This window comes from Rhinichthys klamathensis, unplaced genomic scaffold (assembly GCF_029890125.1).
Source record: "Rhinichthys klamathensis goyatoka isolate OS25496 unplaced genomic scaffold, OSU_Roscu_1.1 h1tg000019l_1, whole genome shotgun sequence".
NCBI classification, from domain to species: domain Eukaryota; kingdom Metazoa; phylum Chordata; class Actinopteri; order Cypriniformes; family Leuciscidae; genus Rhinichthys; species Rhinichthys klamathensis.
The window spans coordinates 3,078,108-3,103,546 of NW_026606570.1; the positions used below are offsets into that span (position 1 = coordinate 3,078,108).

The 25,439-nt window shown below is 39.5% G+C and overlaps 1 protein-coding gene across 3 annotated transcripts in view; it reads left to right on the forward strand.

Annotated features, from left to right (window-relative positions):
* The window catches only part of abr (ABR activator of RhoGEF and GTPase), a 490,805-nt gene that overhangs the window by 442,398 nt on the left and 22,968 nt on the right, over nucleotides 1-25,439 (forward strand). For all 3 annotated transcript variants that reach the window (XM_056236039.1, XM_056236049.1, XM_056236060.1), the window contains 2 exons: nucleotides 22,291-22,350; nucleotides 22,459-22,568. In XM_056236039.1, coding sequence (XP_056092014.1) covers nucleotides 22,291-22,350; nucleotides 22,459-22,568 — 170 coding nt within the window. The remainder of the gene's footprint in view (nucleotides 1-22,290; nucleotides 22,351-22,458; nucleotides 22,569-25,439) is intronic.

The following is a 25,439-nucleotide window of genomic DNA, read 5'->3' on the forward strand; positions in this document are numbered from 1 at the left end:
TACCCGATTTGCTTCAAACTTTGTGTATAATGTAGACACACGCCAGATGTAGACCTGTGAAAGGATTATTGATATCTTAGATACTGTTGCCATGGCAACGCATCAAACTTTAATATTCTTTTTGGATGCTTTTGAGACTCTTAGCATGCCTGAAATTGCTTAAAATTGCATGAAACTCGACAGACAGATCACATTTATTAGCCAGTAGACATATGCAAAGTTTCAGAAATGGGCGTGGTGCAGGGACTCAGTAGCGCCACCTTTTGACAAAAGTGGGGGGGTTAGTTTTATAGTTTTACCTACAATCATAAAACTCGGTACGCATATTGTTCAGATCAAGCCGGACAACTTTCTAATTAACTGTCATTAGCTCAGACCAAGAGGAAGTCAGATATTTTGGTTTGAATATGGTCATTTTCTCTCTCTCTCTCTCTGAGCCAATATGGCAAGCCGTTTTAACATTTAATCATTTTAACCTACTAGTCTCTATTTTCATGCTTCTAGTACTTATTTTTTAGATACTAGTATCTATTCCATTAAGTACTAGTACTTATTCATTAGCGACTAGTGCTTATTCTTTAGTACTAGTGCCTATCCTTTAGATACTAGTGCTTATTCTTTAGATATTCTTTTGAATACGTATTAGTAGCTAATGAATGAGTACTGGTATCTATTTAATAGGTACTAGTATCTAATGACTTAGTACTAGTATTTATTGAATAAATACTAGTATCTATTAATAGGTACTAGTATCTAAAAGGTCATTTTCTCTCTCTCTCTCTCTGAGCCAATATGGCAAGCCGTTTTAACATTTTATCATTTTAACTTACTAGTCTCTATTTTCATGCTACTAGTACTTATTTTTTAGATACTAGTATCTATTCCATTAAGTACTAGTACTTATTCATTAGCGACTAGTGCTTATTCTGTTTAGAATATTAAAAGTACTTATTCAATTTTTATGCTTATTTATATTTTCAGAGCAGAAAATCCGATTTTTCTGCTTATTCAATATTGCATCTAAAATGGAAGTGACTTGACGTGTGTGTGTGTGTGTGTGTGTGTGTGTGAGAGAGAGAGAGAGATTGTGTCTGTTACAGTGACAAGAGTTTAACCCTTTAAGGCCTTGTCTTTTTGGATATATATCTTTTTTTTATTAAAAAAAAAGTGCATACAACCCATATCTTTTAAATGTATTGTTTGCTTTAAATTAAATTAAGATTGTATGTTTGGTAATTGAACCTAAATAAATTTAAAATTAATGTGCTATATTTCAGATCAATATATTTGTTTTCCTTCATTTTAATCAACACTAACTTTATTCTCATCTGAATTATAAATAACTTATTTCTGTATAAAATAAAAAATCCCGAATAATCCAGACCAACCAGAGCGCACTATTTCTACAACATCATCAGTGCTGAAGCGGAACTACCAGAGCCGTTCGGCAGATAGCCAGCAGATATTTTGTGTCACGTCGTGCACAATAACCCTAAAGGCACCAGGGTGGCGGTGCCACCGGCTTTTTATATATATATATATATATATAAATATAGCTGCAAGCAGCGATGAAGGGCCAAAGCCGGCGGTACCGCCACCCCGGTGCCTTTAGGTAACTAAAGGCACCGGGGTTGCGGTGCCACCGGCTTGGGCCCGTAATCGCTGCTCGCAGCTATATTTATTATTATTTTACTACCTTTTGGGCACTTTTGGGGGCCTTAACGTGCTCAAAAACTCTTGAAACTTTGCACACGGGTCAGAACCCGCGGCCATCAGGGCCGGGCTGAAGCTGGTACCCGGGCGTGGCAGGGGGGCTCGACAGCGCCCCCTGGAACGCGGTCCGAAAACTTGGTCCATAAATCAAACACGCTTGCATGGAATAATATGAAACTCGGTACACTTATAGATCTCATCGGTTCATATATCCTTCATGCTCTTACTTTTTACCCCAGCCCAACAGGAAGTCGGCTATTTAGGGTTGTTTGGAAAACCCATGCTCAGGAATTCGAAATACTCCTCCTAGAGAATTCAAACACACGGCACGAAACTCGGTCAGCATGAAGTCAAGACACTGAGGGTGAAAAATTGCCAGGGGATTTTTGATATCTCGAACGGTTTGGCCGTGGCGAGGAAACGAATTTATGGCGAGAAACAAGAAACAGGAAGTGTGTTATAACTTCTGCATACATTGACTGATCTCGATGAAACTTCAGCAGTGTGTTCGCTGTAAGAGACCGATCACATGGATGTGACTATTGTGAGTCAAAGTTATAGCGCCACCAACTGGCAGCAGGAAGTGTGTCACTTTCAAAATGCTTTGAAATCACCCTCTTATTTTTACCCGATTTGCTTCAAACTTCATCTGTTTAATGTAAAAACACGGCAGATGTAGACCTGTGAAAGGATTGTTTAATATCTAAGATAATGTTGCCATGGCAACGCATCAAACTTTAATATTCTTTTTTGATGCTTTTGAGACTCTTAGCATGCTTGAAATTGCATGAAACTCGACAGACACATCTCATTTATTAGCTAATAGACACGTGCAAAGTTTCAGAAACGGGCGTGGTGAGGTGCTCAGTAGCGCCACCTTTAGTCAAAAATGGGGTATTAGTTTTACTTACAGTAACAAAAATCGGTATGTATATTCGTCTCCTCGAGCCGGACAACTTTCTAATTGACAGTCATTAGCTCCGAACAACACAAAGTCAGATATTTTGGTTTGAATGTGATTTTCAGGAGAATTTTCTCCCTCTGTCTCTGTGTGTGGGGGGTTTGGGGAATTTGACTATTATTTTAATGGTGTTCAAGGTTTCAGGGGCTTTTGGGGCCCTTAACGTGCTTGAAAACTCTTGAAACTTTGCACACAGGTCAGCGCCCACAGCCATCAGGGCCGGGCTGAAGCTGGTACCCGGGCGTGGCAGGGGGGCTCAACAGCGCCCCCTTGAATGGGGTCCCCAAAACTTGGTCCATAGATCAAACACGCTTGCATGAATTAATCTGAAACTCAATACACATATAGATCTCATCGGGCCGAACAACTTACCCTCGGTCAAGTTTTACGCCAGCCCAACAGGAAGTCGGCTATTATGGGTTGTTTGGAGAACGCTTGCTCAGGAATTTGAAGTACTTCTCCTAGAGATTGCATCCGTTTACCGCCAAACTCGGTCAGCTTGAGGTCAACACATTGAAGATGCTAAATTGCGGACGGATTTTTGATATCTCGAACGGTTTGGCCGTGGCGAGGAAACGAATTTATGGCGAGAAAAGAGAAACACGAAGTGTTATAACTTCTGCATACATTAACTGATCTTGATGAAATTTCAGCAGTGTGTTCGTGGTAAGAGGCCAATCAGATGGATGTAACTATTGTGAGTCAAAGTTATAGCGCCACCAACTGGCAGCAGGAAGTGTGTCACTTTCTAAATGCTTTTGACAAAAGTGGGGGGGTTAGTTTTATCTACAGTAATAAAACTCGATATGTATATTGTACTCTTCGAGCCGGACAACTTTCTAATTTACCGTAATTAGCTCGGATCAACAGGAAGTCAGATATTTTTGTCTGAATGTGGATTTTTGGCTAAATCAGCCTCTGATTTTTTACCCACTCCTCTTAAGTGGTTTATTCAATTCCCACCAAACTTTTTCAACATGATGAAAATACATTAAAGAAGCTAAATTGTGAATGGCTATTGAATATCTCAAATTGTTTTGCTATGGCGAGGGATTAAAGTCATGTCAAAAAAGTAAACACTAAAAGCCTCATATCTTCTAAAAAATTAATTATTCACCATTTATTTCTAGATAAAATTACACAAATATCAGAACTAAACCCATTTTATTCTTGTGTTCAATTTAAGAATAATGTACAAGTTTAAAAACAGCCAGAATGTGCTATTCAGTTAAAAAATAAATACATCAAGTAATACAAAGGGCTATACTGCCCTCTTGTGTCCAAAATGATATCAACTCAGTACATAAAACCTTTTTATCAGGTATGGCTATTGTAATTAAATATAAATATATCAGGTATGTGGCTGTGAGGATCTTTTCCCACCGGTTAATCGACGTTAGACACCAGCGAGGCCTTTTAAATCGCTAATATAAAAGTGAAAGTAAAGTAAGGACGTCCGCACGGACATTTATAGTGGTGGCGCTCGCAGTGCGCTCGAATGAATTTCTATGGAAGTAGAAATGAAAAAACGTTCGCTCTGTTCTGCTTGCTCGTCGCCATGGACGCGCACCGTTATGAATGCCAGTGCAGCCGCATACTTTTTATTGTCACTTTAAAATTAGCATATATATATATATATATATACACTCACCGGCCACTTTATTAGGTACCCCATGCTAGTAACGGGTTGGACCCCCTTTTGCCTTCAGAACTGCCTCAATTCTTCGTGGCATAGATTCAACAAGGTGCTGGAAGCATTCCTCAGGGAGTTTGGTCCATATTGACATGATGGCCTCACACAGTTGCCGCAGATTTGTCGGCTGCACATCCATGATGCGAATCTCCCGTTCCACCACATCCCAAAGATGCTCTATTGGGTTGAGATCTGGTGACTGTGGAGGCCATTTTAGTACAGTGAACTCATTGTCATGTTCAAGAAACCAATTTGAAATGATTAGAGCTTTGTGACATGGTGGAAGTAGCCATCAGAGGATGGGTACATGGTGGCCATAAAGGGATGGACATGGTCAGAAACAATGCTCAGGTAGGCCGTGGCATTTAAACGATGCCCAATTGGCACTAAGGGGCCTAAAGTGTGCCAGGAAAACACCCCCCACACCATTACACCACCACCACCAGCCTGCACAGTGGTAACAAGGCATGATGGTTCCATGTTCTCATTCTGTTTACGCCAAATTCTGACTCTAACATCTGAATGTCTCAACAGAAATCGAGACTCATCAGACCAGGCAACATTTTTCCAGTCTTCAACTGTTCAATTTTGGTGAGCTCTTGCAAATTGTAGCCTCTTTTTCCTATTTGTAGTGGAGATGAGTGGTACCCGGTGGAGTCTTCTGCTGTTGTAGCCCATCCGCCTCAAGGTTGTGCGTGTTGTGGCTTCACAAATGCTTTGCTGCATACCTCGGTTGTAACGAGTGGTTATTTCAGTCACTGTTGCCCTTCTATCAGCTCGAACCAGTCTGGCCATTCTCCTCTGACCTCTGGCATCAACAAGGCATTTCCGCCCACAGAACTGCCGCTCACTGGATGTTTTTTCTTTTTCGGACCATTCTCTGTAAACCCTAGAGATGGTTGTGCATGAAAATCCCAGTAGATTAGCAGTTTCTGAAATACTCAGACCAGCCCTTCTGGCACCAACAATCATGCCACGTTCAAAGTCACTCAAATCACCTTTCTTCCCCATACTGATGCTCGGTTTGAACTGCAGGAGATTGTCTTGACCATGTCTACATGCCTAAATGCACTGAGTTGCCGCCATGTGATTGGCTGCTTAGAAATTAAGTGTTAACGAGCAGTTGGACAGGTGTACCTAATAAAGTGGCCGGTGAGTGTATATATATATATATATATATATATATATAGCTTATGTTTCAAATATGAGTTAATTAACAATCGTTGGAAAGAATGATACTTTTAAACATATCACTAAACCGTCATTAGCTGTCGCCAGGCGACCGTCTTAATGAGCGAGTCATTGATTCATTCGTTCAAACGATTCGTTCGAACGGCTGAGTCATTCATGAATGAGACAGATTATGGATTGGTCGTTGAATCTTTGAGTCAACCGATTCGTTCAAAATGCTGAATCATTCAGTAATGAGAACGCGTTGCTGTGAGATCCTCGATGGTTCTGCTGTGATCTTTGTTTAACTATTTTCGCTGCTGAAACAGAAAAAAAGTCAATATTGCATCTAATATGTAAGTGATTTGACGTGTGTGTGTGTGTGTGTGTGTGTGTGCAGAGACGCGGGAAGTCATTTTCGACAGGGGGTGCTGGGGGAAATGGGGGGGGGGGACGGACGGATTCATGTAATCCGGATGAAAGGTGCATTTCTCGGATTCATGTAATCCGTATGAAAGGTGCATTTCTCTCTAAATGTGCATCCGCCTTACAGCGGAGAAGGAGATGTTTTAGCCGACACTGATTTTTTATTATTAAGAAACAATTAAAATGCCTTGTTATTTTTTCAGACACATTTATTAATTATTATAGCCTATAACTCACCTTTCTGTAGGCTGTGGTTATATGGCTCTTCTCATTCAGCACTGCGGGAAATATATAATTTCCAGGTTCTAATTTGGCCTTAGAAAACCAGTAAAATCTACATTTTTTTCATATTAATTTGTCAGTATTTTGTTTAATGTTTAATCAAGGGGCAAAAAGTCATAAACAAAAATCAGAAAATTCGTCGATATTTATTTTTTGGCGCAGCATTTGGTGTGTAGGTAGCCTAAAGTTCAAATTAAAATTTTGGTGTTCAACTTTGCGTTTTAAGAATACAACCGTTCATTTTTCGTTTTGCAATTACGGGTTAAATAAGGAAAAACGAATGGACACAAAAGTACACTGACCGTTTGGACATAATACGAGACAGATTTTTTTTATTAAATTCATAAAAGAAACAATAATTACATGAAAAGGCTACTGGATTTCAAAAAAAGGCCTAAGTGCCACAAAGTAACAGACTAAGCAAAATATGTCTTATCCGACAGTAACATGTGATTCTAAATTAAATAAAATTCTAAAAAGTTACAGACTATTCGTTTCTTGCATGCTAATCACAATCATATAGGCTACCACCAGGGCCTGCACGGCGGCAGGAAAAAGACGCAGAGATGTAAGACACCGTGTCTCTACCTTACGAGGATTTTGGTACACCAAATGTAGATTTGCGCTCTGGAGTTCGGCTGATAAACTCTGCCATGAGATCCTGAATATCCAGATCATCCAAAATGTTTTTGTGGATGTGAAGCAGTGCCATGTGAGAAAGTCTACTCTGAGTGATAGTGCTACGGAGCCAAAACGTTCAGTCCCAAAACGCTTGGTGGGGAAGTCGAAATTCCTTGGCTGAAATGGCTCAGATGGTAAAGGTGATGTCCCTGATGCAGCAGTCTCACTCTTGTCAGGGGCAGACTGAGAATATTTTGAATATGAAGTGCTAGCGTTAGTGTCACCAGCAGCCTGGTCGTATTGGCTAGCACCGGGAACGTCAGAAGCTAGCTTGTCCTGCTCGGGCGTAGGGGCTGTAACGTTAACGTTACCTCTGGATGAGGAGTCAGTTGGAGAATTCTCGCTAGTCCTCGGCCTCGGGTTTTTGGGGTTGGATTGAAAAAAATCCAAAATTCTCTTTTGAGACATTATAGCACAGATATTGATATTGATATAGTTTTTTAGACTAGCTAGGTGTTTTTTTGTTTTTGTTTTTTGTGATGCGTAGGCTGAATCGTAATCGCGTGATTCGCGTCAAGACATCTGATTGGCTAATACTACACACTGAAGATAAATTAAATAATTTTTAATTAAATAATTACTAAAAATATCCCTCTCTTCATCCCACACCCCAAACATGACATACAAAATGTTGTGGAACAGAAACAACAACCAGAGATATATTTATAAGCTATCATTTTATTGTCATCACAGTTTGCCAACAGGGGGTGCTGCAGCACCTGCAGCACCCCTACTTCCCGCGTCCATGTGTGTGTGTGTGTGTGATTGTGTCTGTAACAGTGATTGTTTAACCCTTGTTAAAGTTTAGGCCTTGTCTTTTTGGATATATATCTTTTTATATATAAAAAAATAGCATACAACCCATATATTTTAAATGTATTGTTTGCTTTAAATTACATTGAGATTTGTATGTTTGGTAATTGAACCGGAATGAATTTTAAATGAATGTGCTATATTTCAGATCATATATTTGTTTTCCTTAAAATTTGAACTAACACTAACTTTATTCTCATCTGAATGATAGATTATTTATTTATGTATAAAATAAAAACACATTTGATTTTTCTTTTTTAATCAATGTAGAATGTGTAACTGAAAAAATAAACAGATTAGGGCTCTGTTCGAGGACAAGAAATGAAAACCAATGCAATATGATGAATGTCCAAAAGATTTTTTTGCTTTTAAACTATGTGTGTGTGTGTGTGTGTGTGTGTGTGTGTGTGTGTGTGTGTGTGTGTGTGTGTGTGTGTGTGTGTGTGTGTGTGTGTGTGTGTGTGTGTGTGTGTGTAAGAGATTTTGGTTGGGTGACAGTTGTAGTTTAGCAGTACAGTTTGACAAAAGCACAATGTTGTGTTTTATTGCGATTGTACACAAATATAAGTAAACACTTTGCAGTTTGAATAATGTCCTGTATGAACAAAAGGACGGAGTATGTTTTTATGTCTACATTGTTTAATCACGCCTCACACACACACACACACACACACACACAAACTATTTTTCTAATCAGATCAGGCAAATATTCTGTCTTGGCATAACTTTCAAACTTGTGTACTTATTTCATGTGTCCATTAAGTCCATGAGACCGTAGAGTGTCTCATTTTTCATTTTAGCTTTCAGAAGGTTGCTCACGCATACTTTGTGGTTGATATGTGCCCTCAATGCACACTTTTGCAGAGCCCACACCAATGCAAGCTCTACAGCACACATCTTCTCAAAGGTCAAAGCAGGGTTACGTTATTGCCCGTCATGCACAGTAACCCCAAAGGCACCGGGGTGGCGGTGCCACCGGCTTGTTTATATATATATATATATATATATATATATAAATATAGCTGCGAGCAGCGATGAAGGGCCAAAGCCGGCGGCACCGCCACTCCGGTGCCTTTAGGTAACTAAAGGCACCGGGGTTGCGGTGCCACCGGCTTGGGCCCGTAATCGCTGCTCGCAGCTATATTTATATATATATATATATATATATATATATTTACAATTTTTTTTACAGTGAACATATGATAGTCATTCAATACCATGGTGTATATCAAAGTTCTATAGTGATCTGATACTGTCACTGTACCATGGTACTACCACAGTACATTTTTAAGTATGGTCAATTTTGTGTTTACCTTATATGGAAGAGCTTTAAATATGCTATACAACAAAATGTGTACGATGATGGTGAAAGATGTGAGGATGTCATTGATGACCATTGTTTATGAGTCAGCAGATTATTGGCATTTCCTGTGTGATTAAGTTACATTTACTGAAAGAGGCCCAGCAGGCCCAGTCTGTGACATCAGCCCAGTGAATCAGAACACTAAAGCAAACATCAGCCTGACCTCCACGCCAAACTGTGAATACCACAGTAATTACAGCTTTTTCCCACACCACACACTGAACAAACACACTCTCCTGCAAATGCCAAGATGGTTCCAAAGTGAGAGTTGTAACTACTGGTCTCATGCTAAAGAGAGATGTGTGTAGGGTAACTTTGGGTGTCTGGCTTGAGCATGTCATCTGATATTGATGAATAGGATGGTCAGGACATTATGAAACAGCGTGATATTTTACTAAGAGCTTGTTGAGCAAAGCTATTTGTGGTTTATTTTAGCATATTTGCTCATTTAGATTTACAATTTAATTTACAATTTAGGTTGTATATTTATTTAGCATTGAACGGTTGCCTGCCTGCCTGCCTATATTTCATATTTCAACATGTTTGCGTCGACACATTTTAGTCCGGCACTAGTTCAACTAGTAAAATGTGTACAAGTTTATGTAACAATAACACGTTAACTAATGTAAGTGGGAATAAATTACTTACCTCCACTGGATCAATCAAGCTCTTCTTCTTTTGAGGTAAATTCCAGGCTTATTCCTCACAGTGCATCTTCCAAACTGTGGTTCACGTGGATGATTAGCATGTACTGTAAAAGGCTGTCCAGATTGTGGGTGTGGTCACATTAAAGATAATAAGCTGACCCTTTAGAAACTGTACCTCTCGTTGGTTTCATACAGATTATATAAATAGAGAATATTTGTTTTCGATATGACTTCAATTTAAAAGTGGCAAGTATTAGCTGAGTTTCAGTTCATTTTTGAAACTCGTTTCACAGAGACTGAGATGGCAGAAAGCGCACCCTGTTTGTTTGCTTTATTTTACAAAAGCACAAAGTTTTGTTGCTATTGTGAGTGTACTCAAATAAAAGTAGACACTTAACAGTTTCGAATGATGTATAACATATATCTGTATGACAAAAATTGACAGAGTATTTTGAGTTTCTTTCGCACTAAGAAAGAAAAGTAAGGTGGTCATGCCGCCGTGACAGCCGACCCTAGGGGGTTAACGCTGGTCCTAAAGCTCTTGCCTGATCATAACCCTTCTTTTTCCAGTGATATTCATCTGTCCTTTTTTTATTTTGTAATGTCTCTCAGCCATTAGCCTGACTTCGTCATACTCAGATTCTAGTCAGAATATGAGTCTGATACTGCTCCATTGGGCTGTGATTATGGGGCATGTTTCAACCGAACCATGAAAGAAAATGCCTCTGCACTCAATTGGATAGACCTACAACCAATCAGAGCAACGGAGTAAATGACGCATGTTCTTCATTCATATTTCCGATCGAGAAATGCCTTGATCGCGGTTCTCTGTTCCTCCTTTAAAATTAATGCGCTGTCGATATCTTCTATACGCATTTATTCTATCTGACTTATTTGTAAGTTTGAACTCGTAAAATCTCAATTCTGCAGCGGCAGTCATCTTTGTTGTAAACGAATTCAACCCAAGCGCTCTTTGGTGACGTGGATGATTACGTAACTGTTGATCATCTGTCCATCATCGTATAAAGCACGCCCTGGCGATTTGATTGGCCCGAACATTTCTGGATCGAGCATAATTACTCCTCAACGGATCAAGTCCAGACCGAACTTCCCGACCAAAAAATGTTGTGGGCGGGGTTCGGTCTGGCATCCAGGCTTCTCAGCCATCTCTCTGTCTACAGTCTTTCTTCAAATCTCCCTCTAGCTCACATTCTCTCCTTCCCCATCATGAGTGTAGATACTGCTACTGTTGATTGGCTTCAAGTGTGTTGTGGTGCTCGGGCCGATCCACTTTTAACAGCGTTTCTCAGAAATTGAGGTGAAGTGGGGCTCCTGTGTGTCTAACTCCTATCCAATTTCAGCTGGTGTTCCTCAGGGGGGACTTCTATCCCCTCTGCTTTTTGTCATCTCCATAAACAGCTTGGATTCTCGTCTGCCTCCTTCAGTCATTCCGGTAAAATATGCCAATGATTTAACAATCACTGAATTTTTGATGGGATCCTTACCAGGGCTAACCCAGAAGGCCTTGGATTCAGTGGCGGAATGGGGACAGGAATTTTCATTGGCAATGAACGGAGGTAAGACAGTGGACATGGTCATTAGTGCCAGGAAAGATGAAAACATTCCCTGCCCTTCCTCTCCTGTAATATCAGGACATGTAATTTAGCAGAGTTTCCACCTTTAAACTAGCCTGACTTTGTCATACTCATATTCTAGTCAGAATGTGAGTCTGATACTGCTCCATAGGGCTTTGATTATGAGGCGTGTCTTAACCGAACCAGGAAAAAAAAACTCTGCACTCAATTGAATAGACCTACAACCAATCAGAGCAACGCAGTAAGTGAGGTATGTTGAGCTACGCATAGTTGTCAACAGAACTCAACTGCACGCACGCTGGAAGTAGTAGTAAAATAATCTGAAAATAATGAGTGTTGCTTCTTTTACTTGGTCCTCCATGAGTGCAACCAAAGGAGAAACCACAACGACCACAGGGTTTTCATTGCGTCCCATCTTTTTAGCGACCATCGGAGCCAGCTGATAAATTAAACTTTTGCCGAATCCCCTAGGAAGGACGGCAAACACATCTTTCCGATCGACAAATGCCTTGATTGCAGTTCTTTGTTCGTCTTTTAAAATGAATGCACTGTTGATTTCTTTTACAACAGACGCGATAGCGGAATCTATACATCTCGATTCTCCAGCTGCAGTCAACTTTGAGGGAAACCAGTTCAACCCAAGCACTCTTTGATAAAGTGATGATTACGTAACTGCAGATCATCTGTCCATCATCGTATATAGCCCGCCCTGGCAATTTGATTGGCCCGACGATTTCTGAACCGATCATAATTACTCCTCAATGGATCGAGTCCAGACCGAACTTCCCGACCAAAAAATGTTGTGGGCGGGTTTTGGGCTGGCATCCAGGCTACCTTTAAACTGCTTGGAGTTCAAATTTCTTCTGATCCGTCTGGGACGCCCACATTAAGTACATGATTTCGAAGGTGCGTCCTAGAATCCACTATCTCTGTGTTGCTAAAAACGCTGGTCTCCCCTGTGATGTTTTAATGAAAGTATATTTGACATTTATACGGCCAGTTCTTGAGTACGCTAGCCCAGTATGGGGTGGACTACCTAAAGGTCTCTCTGATGAGTTAGAGAGGGTCCAAAAACGTTGCTGTCGGATAATAGGTGTTCCAACTTCTACTCTCCCATCACTGAGTGAGAGGTGCGACGAGGCCACTCTACGCACTTTTTCTAAACTACTTTATTTTATTCCACGTGCTCTTAAATTGTTTTATAAATAATTTACAGGTTTTTTGTATGAAGCCTGATGTATTTTAGGTTTTTCTGTGCATCTGTTTTACTTCACCTGTTAGTTTGTTTAATTTTTTTTTTTTTTTTTTTTATTAGGTACAAGGTTGTTTTGAGTATGTTTTGTTTGATACATTGGTAACACTTTACAATAAGGTTCTTTAGTTAACATTAGTTAGTGTATTAACTAACATGACCTAACCATGAGCAATACATTTGTTACAGTATTTATTAATCTTTGTTAATGTTAGTTAATAAAAATACCGCTGTTCATTGTTTGTTCATGTTAGTTCACAGTGCATTAACTAATGTTAACAAGATTTTAATAAAGTACTGTATTTTCCGCACTATAAGGCGCACTTAAAAGCCTTTAATTTTCTCAAAAAACGACAGTGTGCCCTATAATCCGGAGCGCCTTATATATGGATCAATTGGTTAATAACGCTCCGCGTTATTAAATTCAACCGCGAACTCGCGCTCGTGTCCATCTTATGCCCGCTCTTTCACACGGCCAGTTCAACCTCGTATAAATCAGGTTATGTGTGTAATCGTGTGTTCACACCGAACGCGAATTTAATTATTTGCGCGAGTAGATTACATACAAAGTCAATGCAAGACGCGAATAGACGCATCATTCGCGCCGGGCGTTGCGAATGACGCGAATTAGGCGACGCGTTTGCCGCGAATGTCTAATGTTCAGCGAATGTTCAAGCGTCTAACTAGACGCGATAGACGCGTATTTGACGCTCTATTCGCGTTCGGTGTGAACACACCATTACTAACAGACACACGAACAGACACACTGTCCCCGGCGCTGCTCGCGCGGCACAGAATGTTCATAAAGCGCTCCCCGTTCACAGTAACCGGGTCGTCTCATTCAAAACAGCCAGCTGTTGCTGTCAGCGAGCCGCCGCACATGAATACTCATATGAGTCAGGCTGCGAATGTAAGTTACGTGCCCGCCCCAGCGCGCTCACGCTTACTAATAAACGCCTCGCCTCCGGCGCCGCACACTCGCTACATTCCCTTTAGCACATCTAGTGGATGCATAACGCAAACCCAGTCAAACGTTTGACTGCAGTATCTTATGCGCCTTATAATCCGGTGCGCCCTATATATGAAAAATGTTCTAAAATAGGTCATTCATTGAAGGTGCGCCTTATAATCCGGTGCGCCTTATAGTGCGGAAAATACGGTATTAGTAAATGTTGAAATTAACATTAACAAGTATTAATAAATGCTGTATAACTGCAGTTCATTATCAGTTCATGCTAACTAATGTAGTTAACTAATGTTAATTAATGAACCTTATTGTAAAGTGTTACCGATACATTTCAGGGTTTTGTCCTTCAATATCCTGCCTTGTCAAACTCTAAATAAAACTAAACTAAAAAAAAAAAAAAATTGCTTACTGCACCTTTAAATGTAAATATAATGTATATGTCTTGATAGTGTTGTCTGCACTGTTACTGAATCTACAGTACTATGACAAAAGAAATGGTTTTATTAGTTGTGAGCTCATCGTTTTATTTTATTGTCCAAACATACAGAATGAATTTGCGTGAAATTGGGTACATGAACAACTGACTCTTATTAACAACTCAGTATGTATATATACTGTGTGAATGTGAACAGTGTGTGTGTATATCACAATTATTGGCACCCCTGTTTAAGATGTGGTCGAGTTCTTCTAAAAATTCTCCTTTTTTTTTTAAACAACATAGAACCCAAATGCAAAAAAAGTGAAAAATCCAACCTTTTATTTAAGTACATTACTTTGGTGGTAAAAAAAAAAAATCACACATTTAGAAAAAAAAAACTTGAAATCATGTGTCCCACAATTATTGGCACCCCTGATGTTAATACTTTGTACAACCCCCTTTTGCCAACAAGACAGCACTTAATCTCCTCCTATATCATTTCACAAGATTGGAGAACACAGAGAGAGGGATCTTTGACCATTCTTCTTTGCACAATCTTTCTAGATCATCCAGTGTCCTGGGTCCTCTCTTATGCACTCTCCTCTTTAGCTCGCCCCACAGGTTTTCGATTGGGTTGAGGTCTGGGGACTGAGATGGCCATGGGAGGACCTTGAGTTTGTGACTGCTGAACCATTTTTGTGTAGATTTTGCCACATGTTTTGGATCATTATCCTGCTGAAAGACCCAATGACGACCCATCTTCAGCTTTCTGGCAGAGGCCATCAGGTTTTTATTTAAAATGTCCTGGTAGTTCAAAGCGTTCACAATGCCATGCACCCTAACAAGGTTCCCTGGGCCTTTGGAAGAGAAACAGGCCCACAGCATCACAGATCCTCCACCATACTTCACGGTGGGCATGAGGTGCTTTTCGGCATACTCATCTTTTGTTTTACGCCAGACCCACTTAGAGTGTTTGTTGCCAAAAAGCTCAATCTTAGTCGCAATTTGATGCAATTTCCGTGACAGTGAGCTAAGGACTTTTTTTTACTTCTCTTACCATCCTCCTCACTGTGCGTTGTGGCAAGATAAACTTGGGACCTCTTCCAGCCTTTTTTGTCACTGTTCCAGTTGTTTTAAACTTCTTAATGATTCCTCTGACTGTAGATACGGGCAAGTTAAGGCGAGTGGCTATTTTCTTGTAGCCATTGCCTGACTTATGAAGGTCGACACACATCTGCCTTATTTGAATGGTGTGTTCTCTTGTCTTTGCCATGTTGACAAATGGGTAAGATAATTAGGCCTCTGTGTCACGTCATATTTATACCCCAGGGAAACAGGAAGTCATGAATTACTAATTAAAAGTTCCTAGATACCCTGACCAGCTTTAGCAACTACAAAAAAATATATTTAAAAAAAAATCAATTACATTTTTCAGCGGAATTGTTAGGGGTGCCAATAATTGTGGGACACAGGTTTTTTTTTTTTCTAAATGTGTGATTTTTTTTTTTTTTTACCACCAAAGTAAAAGTGGCAGGTTGACTAGCTTTCGTGAGGCACACTCGCAAGGTCTCTCGCTCTCTGCCTCTCTGCCGTGCTCGCGCTATGTATGTTATGCGCGCAGTATGTTCTGTCTCGCATGCGCGCTCTAGATTCCGGGAGATTTGAACTAATTTGCGGGCATCAGGGAGACGCTATCAATATGCGGGAGACTCCCAGGCCACAGACAATTTGAGGAAGTGGTGGGGGAAGTGACGTATGCCGTAAAGAAGTCGAGTTTTGTAGTTCTTTTTGTACTCGGGTTACTACCCGAAACCCGAAGTTACATAGTGCAAGTAAAAGCGATACAGACCACGTCAGGCTATGGCAGACGTGTCATTTAACCTATTGTAAGTCAATGTACCATCACAAGGGTCTTGGAAATATATTATGAAGGTTGAAAAACTACATAGTGTTACTTTTAGAAGTAATTTTTAGAAGTCCTCGACCACATCTTAAACAGGGGTGCCAATAATTGTGGAGGGCACTGTATATGTTATAGTTATGTCTGTTCTGTATCTGTTTCCCTGAGTTTTCCCCGTCATTGTGTATTTGGTTCAGTCCTGTTCCCAGTTTTCCCGCTCCTTGTTAGTGTTCAGTTTATTCACCTGTGTTCTGATTTGCCCCAGCTGTGTCTTGTTCCCTCATCCCGTCTGTGTATTTAATCCTGTCTGCTCTTTTGTTCATGGTCAGTTATTGAATGTATGTTTGAATGTGCGTACCACGAGTGTCTGTTCTGAATCTGTATTAAAGTCTACTGCTGCGTTTAGATCCGACTTCAGCCTTTGCTTCCACGCAAATCGTAACAGTATATATATATACAGTATATACACTCACCGGCCACTTTATTAGGTACCCCATGCTAGTAACGGGTTGGACCCCCTTTTGCCTTCAGAACTGCCTCAATTCTTCGTGGCATAGATTCAACAAGGTGCTGGAAGCATTCCTCAGGGAGTTTGGTCCATATTGACATGATGGCATCACACAGTTGCCGCAGATTTGTCGGCTGCACATCCATGATGCGAATCTCCCGTTCCACCACATCCCAAAGATGCTCTATTGGGTTGAGATCTGGTGACTGTGGAGGCCATTTTAGTACAGTGAACTCATTGTCATGTTCAAGAAACCAATTTGAAATGATTAGAGCTTTGTGACATGGTGGAAGTAGCCATCAGAGGATGGGTACATGGTGGCCATAAAGGGATGGACATGGTCAGAAACAATGCTCAGGTAGGCCGTGGCATTTAAACGATGCCCAATTGGCACTAAGGGGCCTAAAGTGTGCCAGGAAAACATCCCCCACACCATTACACCACCACCACCAGCCTGCACAGTGGTAACAAGGCATGATGGTTCCATGTTCTCATTCTGTTTACGCCAAATTCTGACTCTAACATCTGAATGTCTCAACAGAAATCGAGACTCATCAGACCAGGCAACATTTTTCCAGTCTTCAACTGTTCAATTTTGGTGAGCTCTTGCAAAGTGTATCCTCTTTTTCCTATTTGTAGTGGAGATGAGTGGTACCCGGTGGAGTCTTCTGCTGTTGTAGCCCATCCGCCTCAAGGTTGTGCGTGTTGTGGCTTCACAAATGCTTTGCTGCATACCTCGGTTGTAACGAGTGGTTATTTCAGTCACTGTTGCCCTTCTATCAGCTCGAACCAGTCTGGCCATTCTCCTCTGACCTCTGGCATCAACAAGGCATTTCCGCCCACAGAACTGCCGCTCACTGGATTTTTTTTCTTTTTCGGACCATTCTCTGTAAACCCTAGAGATGGTTGTGCGTGAAAATCCCAGTAGATTAGCAGTTTCTGAAATACTCAGACCAGCCCTTCTGGCACCAACAATCATGCCACGTTCAAAGTCACTCAAATCACCTTTCTTCCCCATACTGATGCTCGGTTTGAACTGCAGGAGATTGTCTTGACCATGTCTACATGCCTAAATGCACTGAGTTGCCGCCATGTGATTGGCTGCTTAGAAATTAAGTGTTAACGAGCAGTTGGACAGGTGTACCTAATAAAGTGGCCGGTGAGTGTATATTGTGTATAAGGTTTTTAAAAGACGTCTCCTATGCTCACCAAGGCTGCATTTCTTTGATAAACAAATACAGTAAAATATTTATTATATTTATTACATTCTAAAATAACTGTTTTCTGTTTTAATATTTACATTTGTAATTTATTCCTTTGATGGCAAAGCTGGATTTTCAGCAGCCATTACTCCAGTCTTCTGTGTCACATGATCCTTCAGAAATCATTCTAATATGCTGATTTGGTGTAAAAAAAATTGCTCTGTGCAGTTCATTGTTAGAAGTAGGGAATGGAAGAGAAGAAAGGGATGGTGACAGGGTTTTAAACTCTACTTAAGGAATGTGAATTAAATATTTGATTAAACTTTGATCAAACAGAGTTGTGTTATTGCAACTGATAAGGTAGACTGAGTGTGTTTCTGCAGATATTACCTAAACTATCTGGTTGATGTATTTAAAGAATTCTCTTTCTATTCTAGAGAGAGCAGCATAATTGGCCAGTGAGGTCAGTAGTTTGCTAAACCATGTGTAGTCTGTCAGTCAGCAGCTCTTCTCAAAGCTAAAAACCTGTGTGTGTGTGTGTGTGTGTGTGTGTGGCTCTACACTGAGGAATAGTATATATACATGTACGTAATCAGAGGAGTAGTGAGGCTTTATAGCAATCATAACACAAGGCATTGTGTGTGCAGCATGCACCTGCTGTATTTGTAACAAATGAACTGATATCATGTTCTTCCTCCCTTTGTTCTCTGTAAGGATCCTCAGTGCAGAGTCTCTTTGAGTCTAGAGAGAGCAGAGAGAAGCCAGCCAGAGAACACTGTGTTCCTGCTCTGTACAGCAGCAGGCTGGCAGTACAGAAGGACAAGGGGTGGGCAGGGGGAGGGACACGCTGAATGAGAGAGAACGAGAGGAAAGAAGAGAACATAATGGGGATCTGTATCTCCAAAGTTCAGTCTATGCGCTCTATACTAGTTGTTATAATGTTGTTTTTATATTTATTTTTTTGGTAATACTATGGTTTCTGGATATTTACTATGGTAATATCATGTTTATCTCCTGTGGTAATATCATGTTTTTGGACATGTACTATGGTATTATGTTCTTTTTATATTTATCTTGATGATACTATGTTTTCTGGACATTTACCATGGTAAAGCCATGTTGTTTTGCACATGGATCATGTTGGTACCTTGGATGTTTGCACTATTGGCATTACCATCATCATTTTAAATAATGTAAATACCATGGTGTTCTCATCTGATACCATCACTGTACCTACCACAATACCTTTTTTGGTTACACTTAATTTTAATGTGTTCTTGTTACAGTGTAATTACATTTGGTTTGTAGTTAGTTGCTTATAATTATGCATACTTTACTATTAGTACTATAATAAATATGTGTAACATGTAACAAGAACACTGTTAAATAATGTTTTACCTTTTTTTCTTACCGTATATTTCTGTAATCACTCCCATATTCAAGATAAATCTCCATGTGGCTGATATTAGAGGGATTGTTTGAGGTTATGATGGACCAGAGCTCCTCAGAAACTCATTGATCAGGAAACATAAACCTCATGTTCATGTCAGCACAGGTCTGTCTTAAATTTAAACCAATTCAGAGCAGAGAAGCTCCCATCTTTGTTTTGTATGTATAATCCCTGAACGATTAAATGAGGACATTGAAGATACTACTGACTAGTGTAATATCTTGAAGGTAGTTACTCCATACAGAGAGTGATGAGAACAAAAGTTTCCACTCTGACCTTCACCCCACCTCCATCTTGATATCCAGGCTGGCTTATAGGGAATCAATTGTGTACGCTGTTGAAATAATCCCATAGCATAGATATTCAGTTTGGACTCTTTTATCCCCAAATTTCCCAGAGGAAAGTGAAAAGTGGTGTTGGTGTGGTGATCCCCGGGACCTTTAGTTTTTTGTAGGAAAGCACTTGGGAACTTCACCTTTTTGTCCTGATTATTTTAATTTATTTAAAAATATATACTTAAAATGTAGTTTATACAGGGTTTTACAGGGTTCCTCTATGATGAACATGTTTTCAATTTCTAAATGAAAAAAAAAAAAAAACATTTAGATTTTTTTATTGAGGCATACAGTCAAAAATGAACTGGTAAAAAAAAAACGAATTAAAAGAATGACTTTTATGAGAATTTTCAAACTTTTGTCCATCAAATCAAACGGATGTAGCCAGAAATGTACTGGGTAAAATAAATAAATGAGTAACAGGGAATGATATCAGAGAGGACCCATGCAGACCATCATGATTGTGTGTCATGGTCAATATGTCTCTAAAATATTAGATAATTTGAGCTAGCTGTGTCCTCCCTCTGTTACCACTGTTGGTCTCAAAATATCCATTTATTACTCTGCTAATTTAATTGGTGTAAACATGTCATATTGGTTTAGTAGGATAATAACAAGGCTCCAACATTCCATTTAATATCCAATAATAATCTCATTATAGCCCTAATATGTGTATATAAACAGCATCAGTAATGATGATTGCCCACTAATTGCATTAAGATAATTGATTTTAGTGATACAAGCTAATGCAGTTTTATGTGCTTGACAGACTTTATTAGACATTCTCATAAAAAGCTATTCAACCTAAGGCATGTTTTCCTGAAAATGTTCATTTTATGGGAGTTTTGTCAGCATTTGTGCTATTTGTGTTCCCTCATGTTCCTACTTCATGTTGATTGTTAGTGAAGTTTAATTAAATGCAATACGATTTCTAACAGTGATCAGTGGTAGAGAACTGGTTTGAGATGGTCAAGACTAGGTTGTTTATTATTGTGACTTTCACTTTTGTGTTTGATTGACAGGTTAGTTTGAGTAGGGAGGTTCTTCCCTAAAGAGCCATCCATCTTGTCTGTGGCATGTAGCTTGGGAAACTTGTGTGGAAGAGCTGTGTGTGAGAGAGAGTGTGTGACTAAGTTTCTTCTCCTCAGAGAATTGTTTGTTAATGGAAACAGCACAGATTTTGCCCAGAGTTGTTCTCCTTATATGTTCACAGGACAGTAAAGCACCTAAATATCGTAGTGTGAGTTCTTGCGAATTATGCGTAATAGTAAACACAGTCTGGAATATATGACATTAATGGCTTAATCTCGTAATATAACCATTTTGTGACTGTTACAAGTTTATTGCGGTAGTGACTCTTATTTCTTGCTTTGTTGATTCATATTGTGTTTATAGTGCTGTGTTACTGTGAAGACCGTGTTCATTATAGAGTGTTCAGGTTTGATTCATCCATGCTGGACTCTTATTCAGCAGTGTAGTAGAGTTAACTTTATCACATTTACGGTCTGGATATATTATATAACTAGGGGAAAAACTACTGTCCTTTTCCCAGGGTTTTTTTATAGAAAGGACTTCCTGGGAATTTTTAGATTATTTTTCTTTATCAAAAAAAAAAAAAAACACTTAAAGAAAGAGAGAGAGGAAATAGATTAGAAAAAATAAGGCTCAGTTGTAAGTTTAAAATGGTTGCCTGAAGAGTATGGGTATAGAAACAGACTACTCCTAAATGCAACTACAAGGCATGAAGATAAGTTATTATAAACATTAACATCATGATTTTCTGTAAAGCTGCTTTGAAACAATGTGTATTGTGAAAACTGCTGTACAAATAAATACATTTGCATTTTGACAGTGCAGATGTTTACTGATATATCGTTCAAAAATGTGTAAACCTGAAATACCCTCATACCCTGATAAACCACATTTGTCCTAAAAGACTAAAAACTGGGGCTGTCTGAGCCTCGGGACAGTTTCCCTTAGGAGGCGATGTATTGGTATTCATTGCTAAAAATATTTTTCTGAATTCTTTCACTGACCTTAAAGCGATAGTCCACCCAAAAATGAAAACACTTTCATCATTCACTCACCTTCATGTCATTCAAAACCTGTATGCATTTCTTTCTTCTGATGAACACAAAAGAAGACCATCCTTTGGATGAGATGTTAAACCGAGGTCCTGACTCTCTGTGGTCACAAAAAAACCTACGTTTTCGAAAGAGTAGGGGTGTAACCCCGGCATCCTGGCCAAATTTGCCCAGCGGCCTCTGTCCATCATGGCCTACTAATCATCCCCATATATACTAATTGGCTCTATCACTCTGTCTCATCTCCACCAGTAAGCTGGTGTGTGGTGGGCGTTCTGGCGCAATATGGCTGCCGTCGCATCATCCAGGTGGATGCTGCACATTGGTGGTGGTTGAGGAGATTCCCCCTTCTATGTAAAGTGCTTTGAGTGCAGAGAAAAGCGCTATATAAATGTAATGAATTATTATTATTGTTAATAATGCGAACTAACAATCTTCAAAAATATCTTCTTTTTCTCTTTTTCTTTTTTTTAATGACAAAGTCATACAAACACTTAAGAAAGAGAGAGGAAATGGATTAGAAAAAATAAGGCTCTTGTAGGTTTAAAATGGTTGCCTGAAGAGTATGGGTATCGGCTTCATCGGGAACAACATGAGAGTGAATAAATGATGAAAGTATTTTCATTTTTGGGTGGACTATGCATTTAATTTAATAATCCATCAGCACTCATGGTCCACTCTGGTCTCCTCAGCACTAACCTTTGACCTATGACAGTATTCTGTGAGGCCATTGTGTTTGCATTGCATTGAGCAGCAATAATTGCATCATACATTTTTGGTGCTTAATGATGAAGCAGTCCTCACTCTCATTTCTCTTTGTCTCTTTACAGCTGGACCCACAGACCGTGCAGTCCAAAAACTGGCATATGGACGTCATAGAAATGAATGGGGTAATAATATATTTCTCATTAAACATATTGATACTTTTTGCATTATTGCATTACATATAGTTTTCTGTGACTTATGTGGGATTTATCTCATTACTCATTCCTTCTTAGATTAAAGTGGAGTTTTCCATGAAGTTTACTAGTCGGGACTTAAGTTTGAAGCGGACACCATCAAAGAAACAGAGTGGTGTGTTTGGGGTCAAAATCAGCGTGGTAACAAAGTAAGTGAAATGTCAAGCCTTAAGGTGATCATACATGGGGCAACTTTTTGAGCAATGTTGCTGGGCAATGTTGCTGGGCAATGTTGCCGGGCAATGTTGCCGTCAACAGGTAACGAGGTGAGACAACATGGCCCATGACCAATCTAAAGTATCCAGATAGAAAATTTGTTGCCTGGGAAAGTGCCAAAGCAACAATTTGCCCGGCAACATTGCTCAAAAAAGTTGTATCATCACCTTTAAAGTCGGAATGAAATGAAAATTCACCCTATCTGTTTTCTAAATGAATGGTGTTGATTTCATTGTGAATGATTTGTCTGTACATTTGTTTAATTTTTTTTTTTTTTACCTCATAATGATTAATAAAAATGTCATAACTGGACCTTTCTGTGAAAATGACAGACTTCTCTTTGGTGACGTATGCAGGACTTCTCCAATTATTAGTGCACTTAAACTTCAACCCTGCAAGATCTGACTTCATTTTTGTAGAGACCCGGATTTAAAAATACAATCAACAACAGATAGATAGAACCAAGTCCCCACCCTGCCTTTTTATTTTTGGACAAAAAAAGATGTTTTGTTACTTCAGTTTAATCACAACTTTAAACATTCAAAATATACTACATAAAAGTAAAAAATGACATAAAAAAGGCAGAAGTGGCTTTTTATGATACAGTAGTTTAGCCTTACTGAACAGTAGGCATACTGGCCATCGGGAGCACCAAAACTTTCCCGGTGGGCCGGTCGAGTAGTGGGCCGATCGCCAAAGCGAGGGAGACATCACCCATATTAGGTGCTGTTTGTAAAGTGCCCCTATTATGCTATTTTAAAGGCTCCTAATTTTGTTTTGGAGGTCTCCTACAACAGATTTACATGCATCAAAGGTCAAAAAACACTTTCTTTTACTCATAATATACATCGCACATCACCACATTTTTCAATGATTCTCAAACGACTCGATGGATGAATCAGTCTCTCAAGCTACTCTGCTCTGATTGGCCAGATGGCCCAGTCTGTAGTGATTGGTCTACTGCTTACAGCGTATTTCCCATTACCATAACTAAACTTAAGCTCCGTCCAGAGGCTTCCTAAAGCTCACTGATTGTATACACTGTAAAGACCATATCTGTAAATTACCATATCAATCCGTGCACAATTCTAATGATGAAACAATTGTTTATGTTAGTTATTTAACCCTAACCTCGCCATCGCAAGGACGACTTGAGCAGGATGTTTCTCTGTGATACACTACTCAGTTTGAGGTACATTATCAGATGTTGCAACTGTAATTCCTCACTATCAGCATTAACAAGGCTATGTCCATCAACAAACCGATGTGTATATTTCTAAATTATTGAGGTGCACATGCGGGAACTGTATCAATAACGGTGCATACGTTAGCCGAGCACTAACGTGAATGACTGATGTAACAAACGTTTGTAAAAGAAATTTGCTCCATCCTTTATCTTTACTCAAAGTTGTAAGAACGACAGACAATCTGCATTAATAGACACAGTTTAAGGTAATAGTAGCCCACAGCTGATTAGCAGAAGTATTTCAGTAAGACAGTAATAACCAGGGTTCTAAATTAACACCCGCCAACCCGCCAAATGCGGGTTAAAATTCATTTTGGCGGGTGTTAATAAAAACTTACTAGCCAGTTTGGCCGGTGATGCATAAGGCTCTGTTCTCGGTCATTTATCCCCCTGGCAGTACTTCCTACATTTCCCATGAACACTGCCGTAATGCTACGTGATGACGTTTTATACGCCCATTGGCTGCGCGCAGTTTGCAGTGAAATCAGCGCAAGAAATGATCATGGAAATTGGAAACGAACGGAGCGTAGCCTACGCGTCCGTCCACCAGAAAAAACAAGGAAGATGAAGAACGAGCCAGAGCAGGGAGCATAGACTGAAAGAGGAGGGAGCTAGTAAAGTAAAAAGTTAAGATTAAACTAAATGCGGCGGTGGTTGGGACAGACTTCTGGGTTTAAATTTAAATGTCATTTAACGAGAGATACGTTATTTTTTTAAGTTTAAGGTTTTTGTCATTATTTCTGAACAAGCGTATACATTGGGCAATATACACAACAAGCTTACTATATATCTTAAGGTTTTCTTTTAGTTGAAAACATTAAACAATATGTGTAAACAAAAAAAATATGAACAACAAAAGCATTTAAGCTCAAGCAGCGCAAACGGGGGAAAAAACGCAACAAAAAAAGAAAAAGAAAAGCAGACTGCGCAGTTATCGTACAGAACGTACATACTCGAGTCAGCATATGATTAACGTGTTTATATTGTTTCACGTTCATGTTGAGAAAAACAATAATATCCACATGCTCGAGTGAGAAAACGCGCTGCGCTGACACAGACGTTGCAGAGACACGTGTGTGTGTGCAAAGTGAAGTAACAGCATGCGTTTTTCTGTTCTTAAACCTGTCTCCCTCAACGAAACTTAAAGGAAGCATATGTCTCAAAATCATTTTGCTACCAAAAGATATCATCTCGGATCACGATTCCCTCGGGGTACAGCTGCTGACCGGCAGTCGTTAATGCAGTGATGGACAGCTGCTTCCTCCTCAGTCGACTGGTGTTTCTTTGGATTTCATGTGATTTCTAATTGTGGTGGTGATATTATGATAACTCAGTTTAATTAATAATTGATTAAACGTAATTCCATTTTGTAATAGGCTATCATTTTCATCTAAGTAATTCCAAACTTCGCGAGGCAGACAACGGCATTATGTGATCAAATACAATCCAAACGCTCCACCCAGTGCATTTAATTATAACTGCGAAAAACCATTCGAATAGTATTTTATTTTTTTAATAATAATTACAGATTGAAAATTCGAATATTCGTGCACATCCC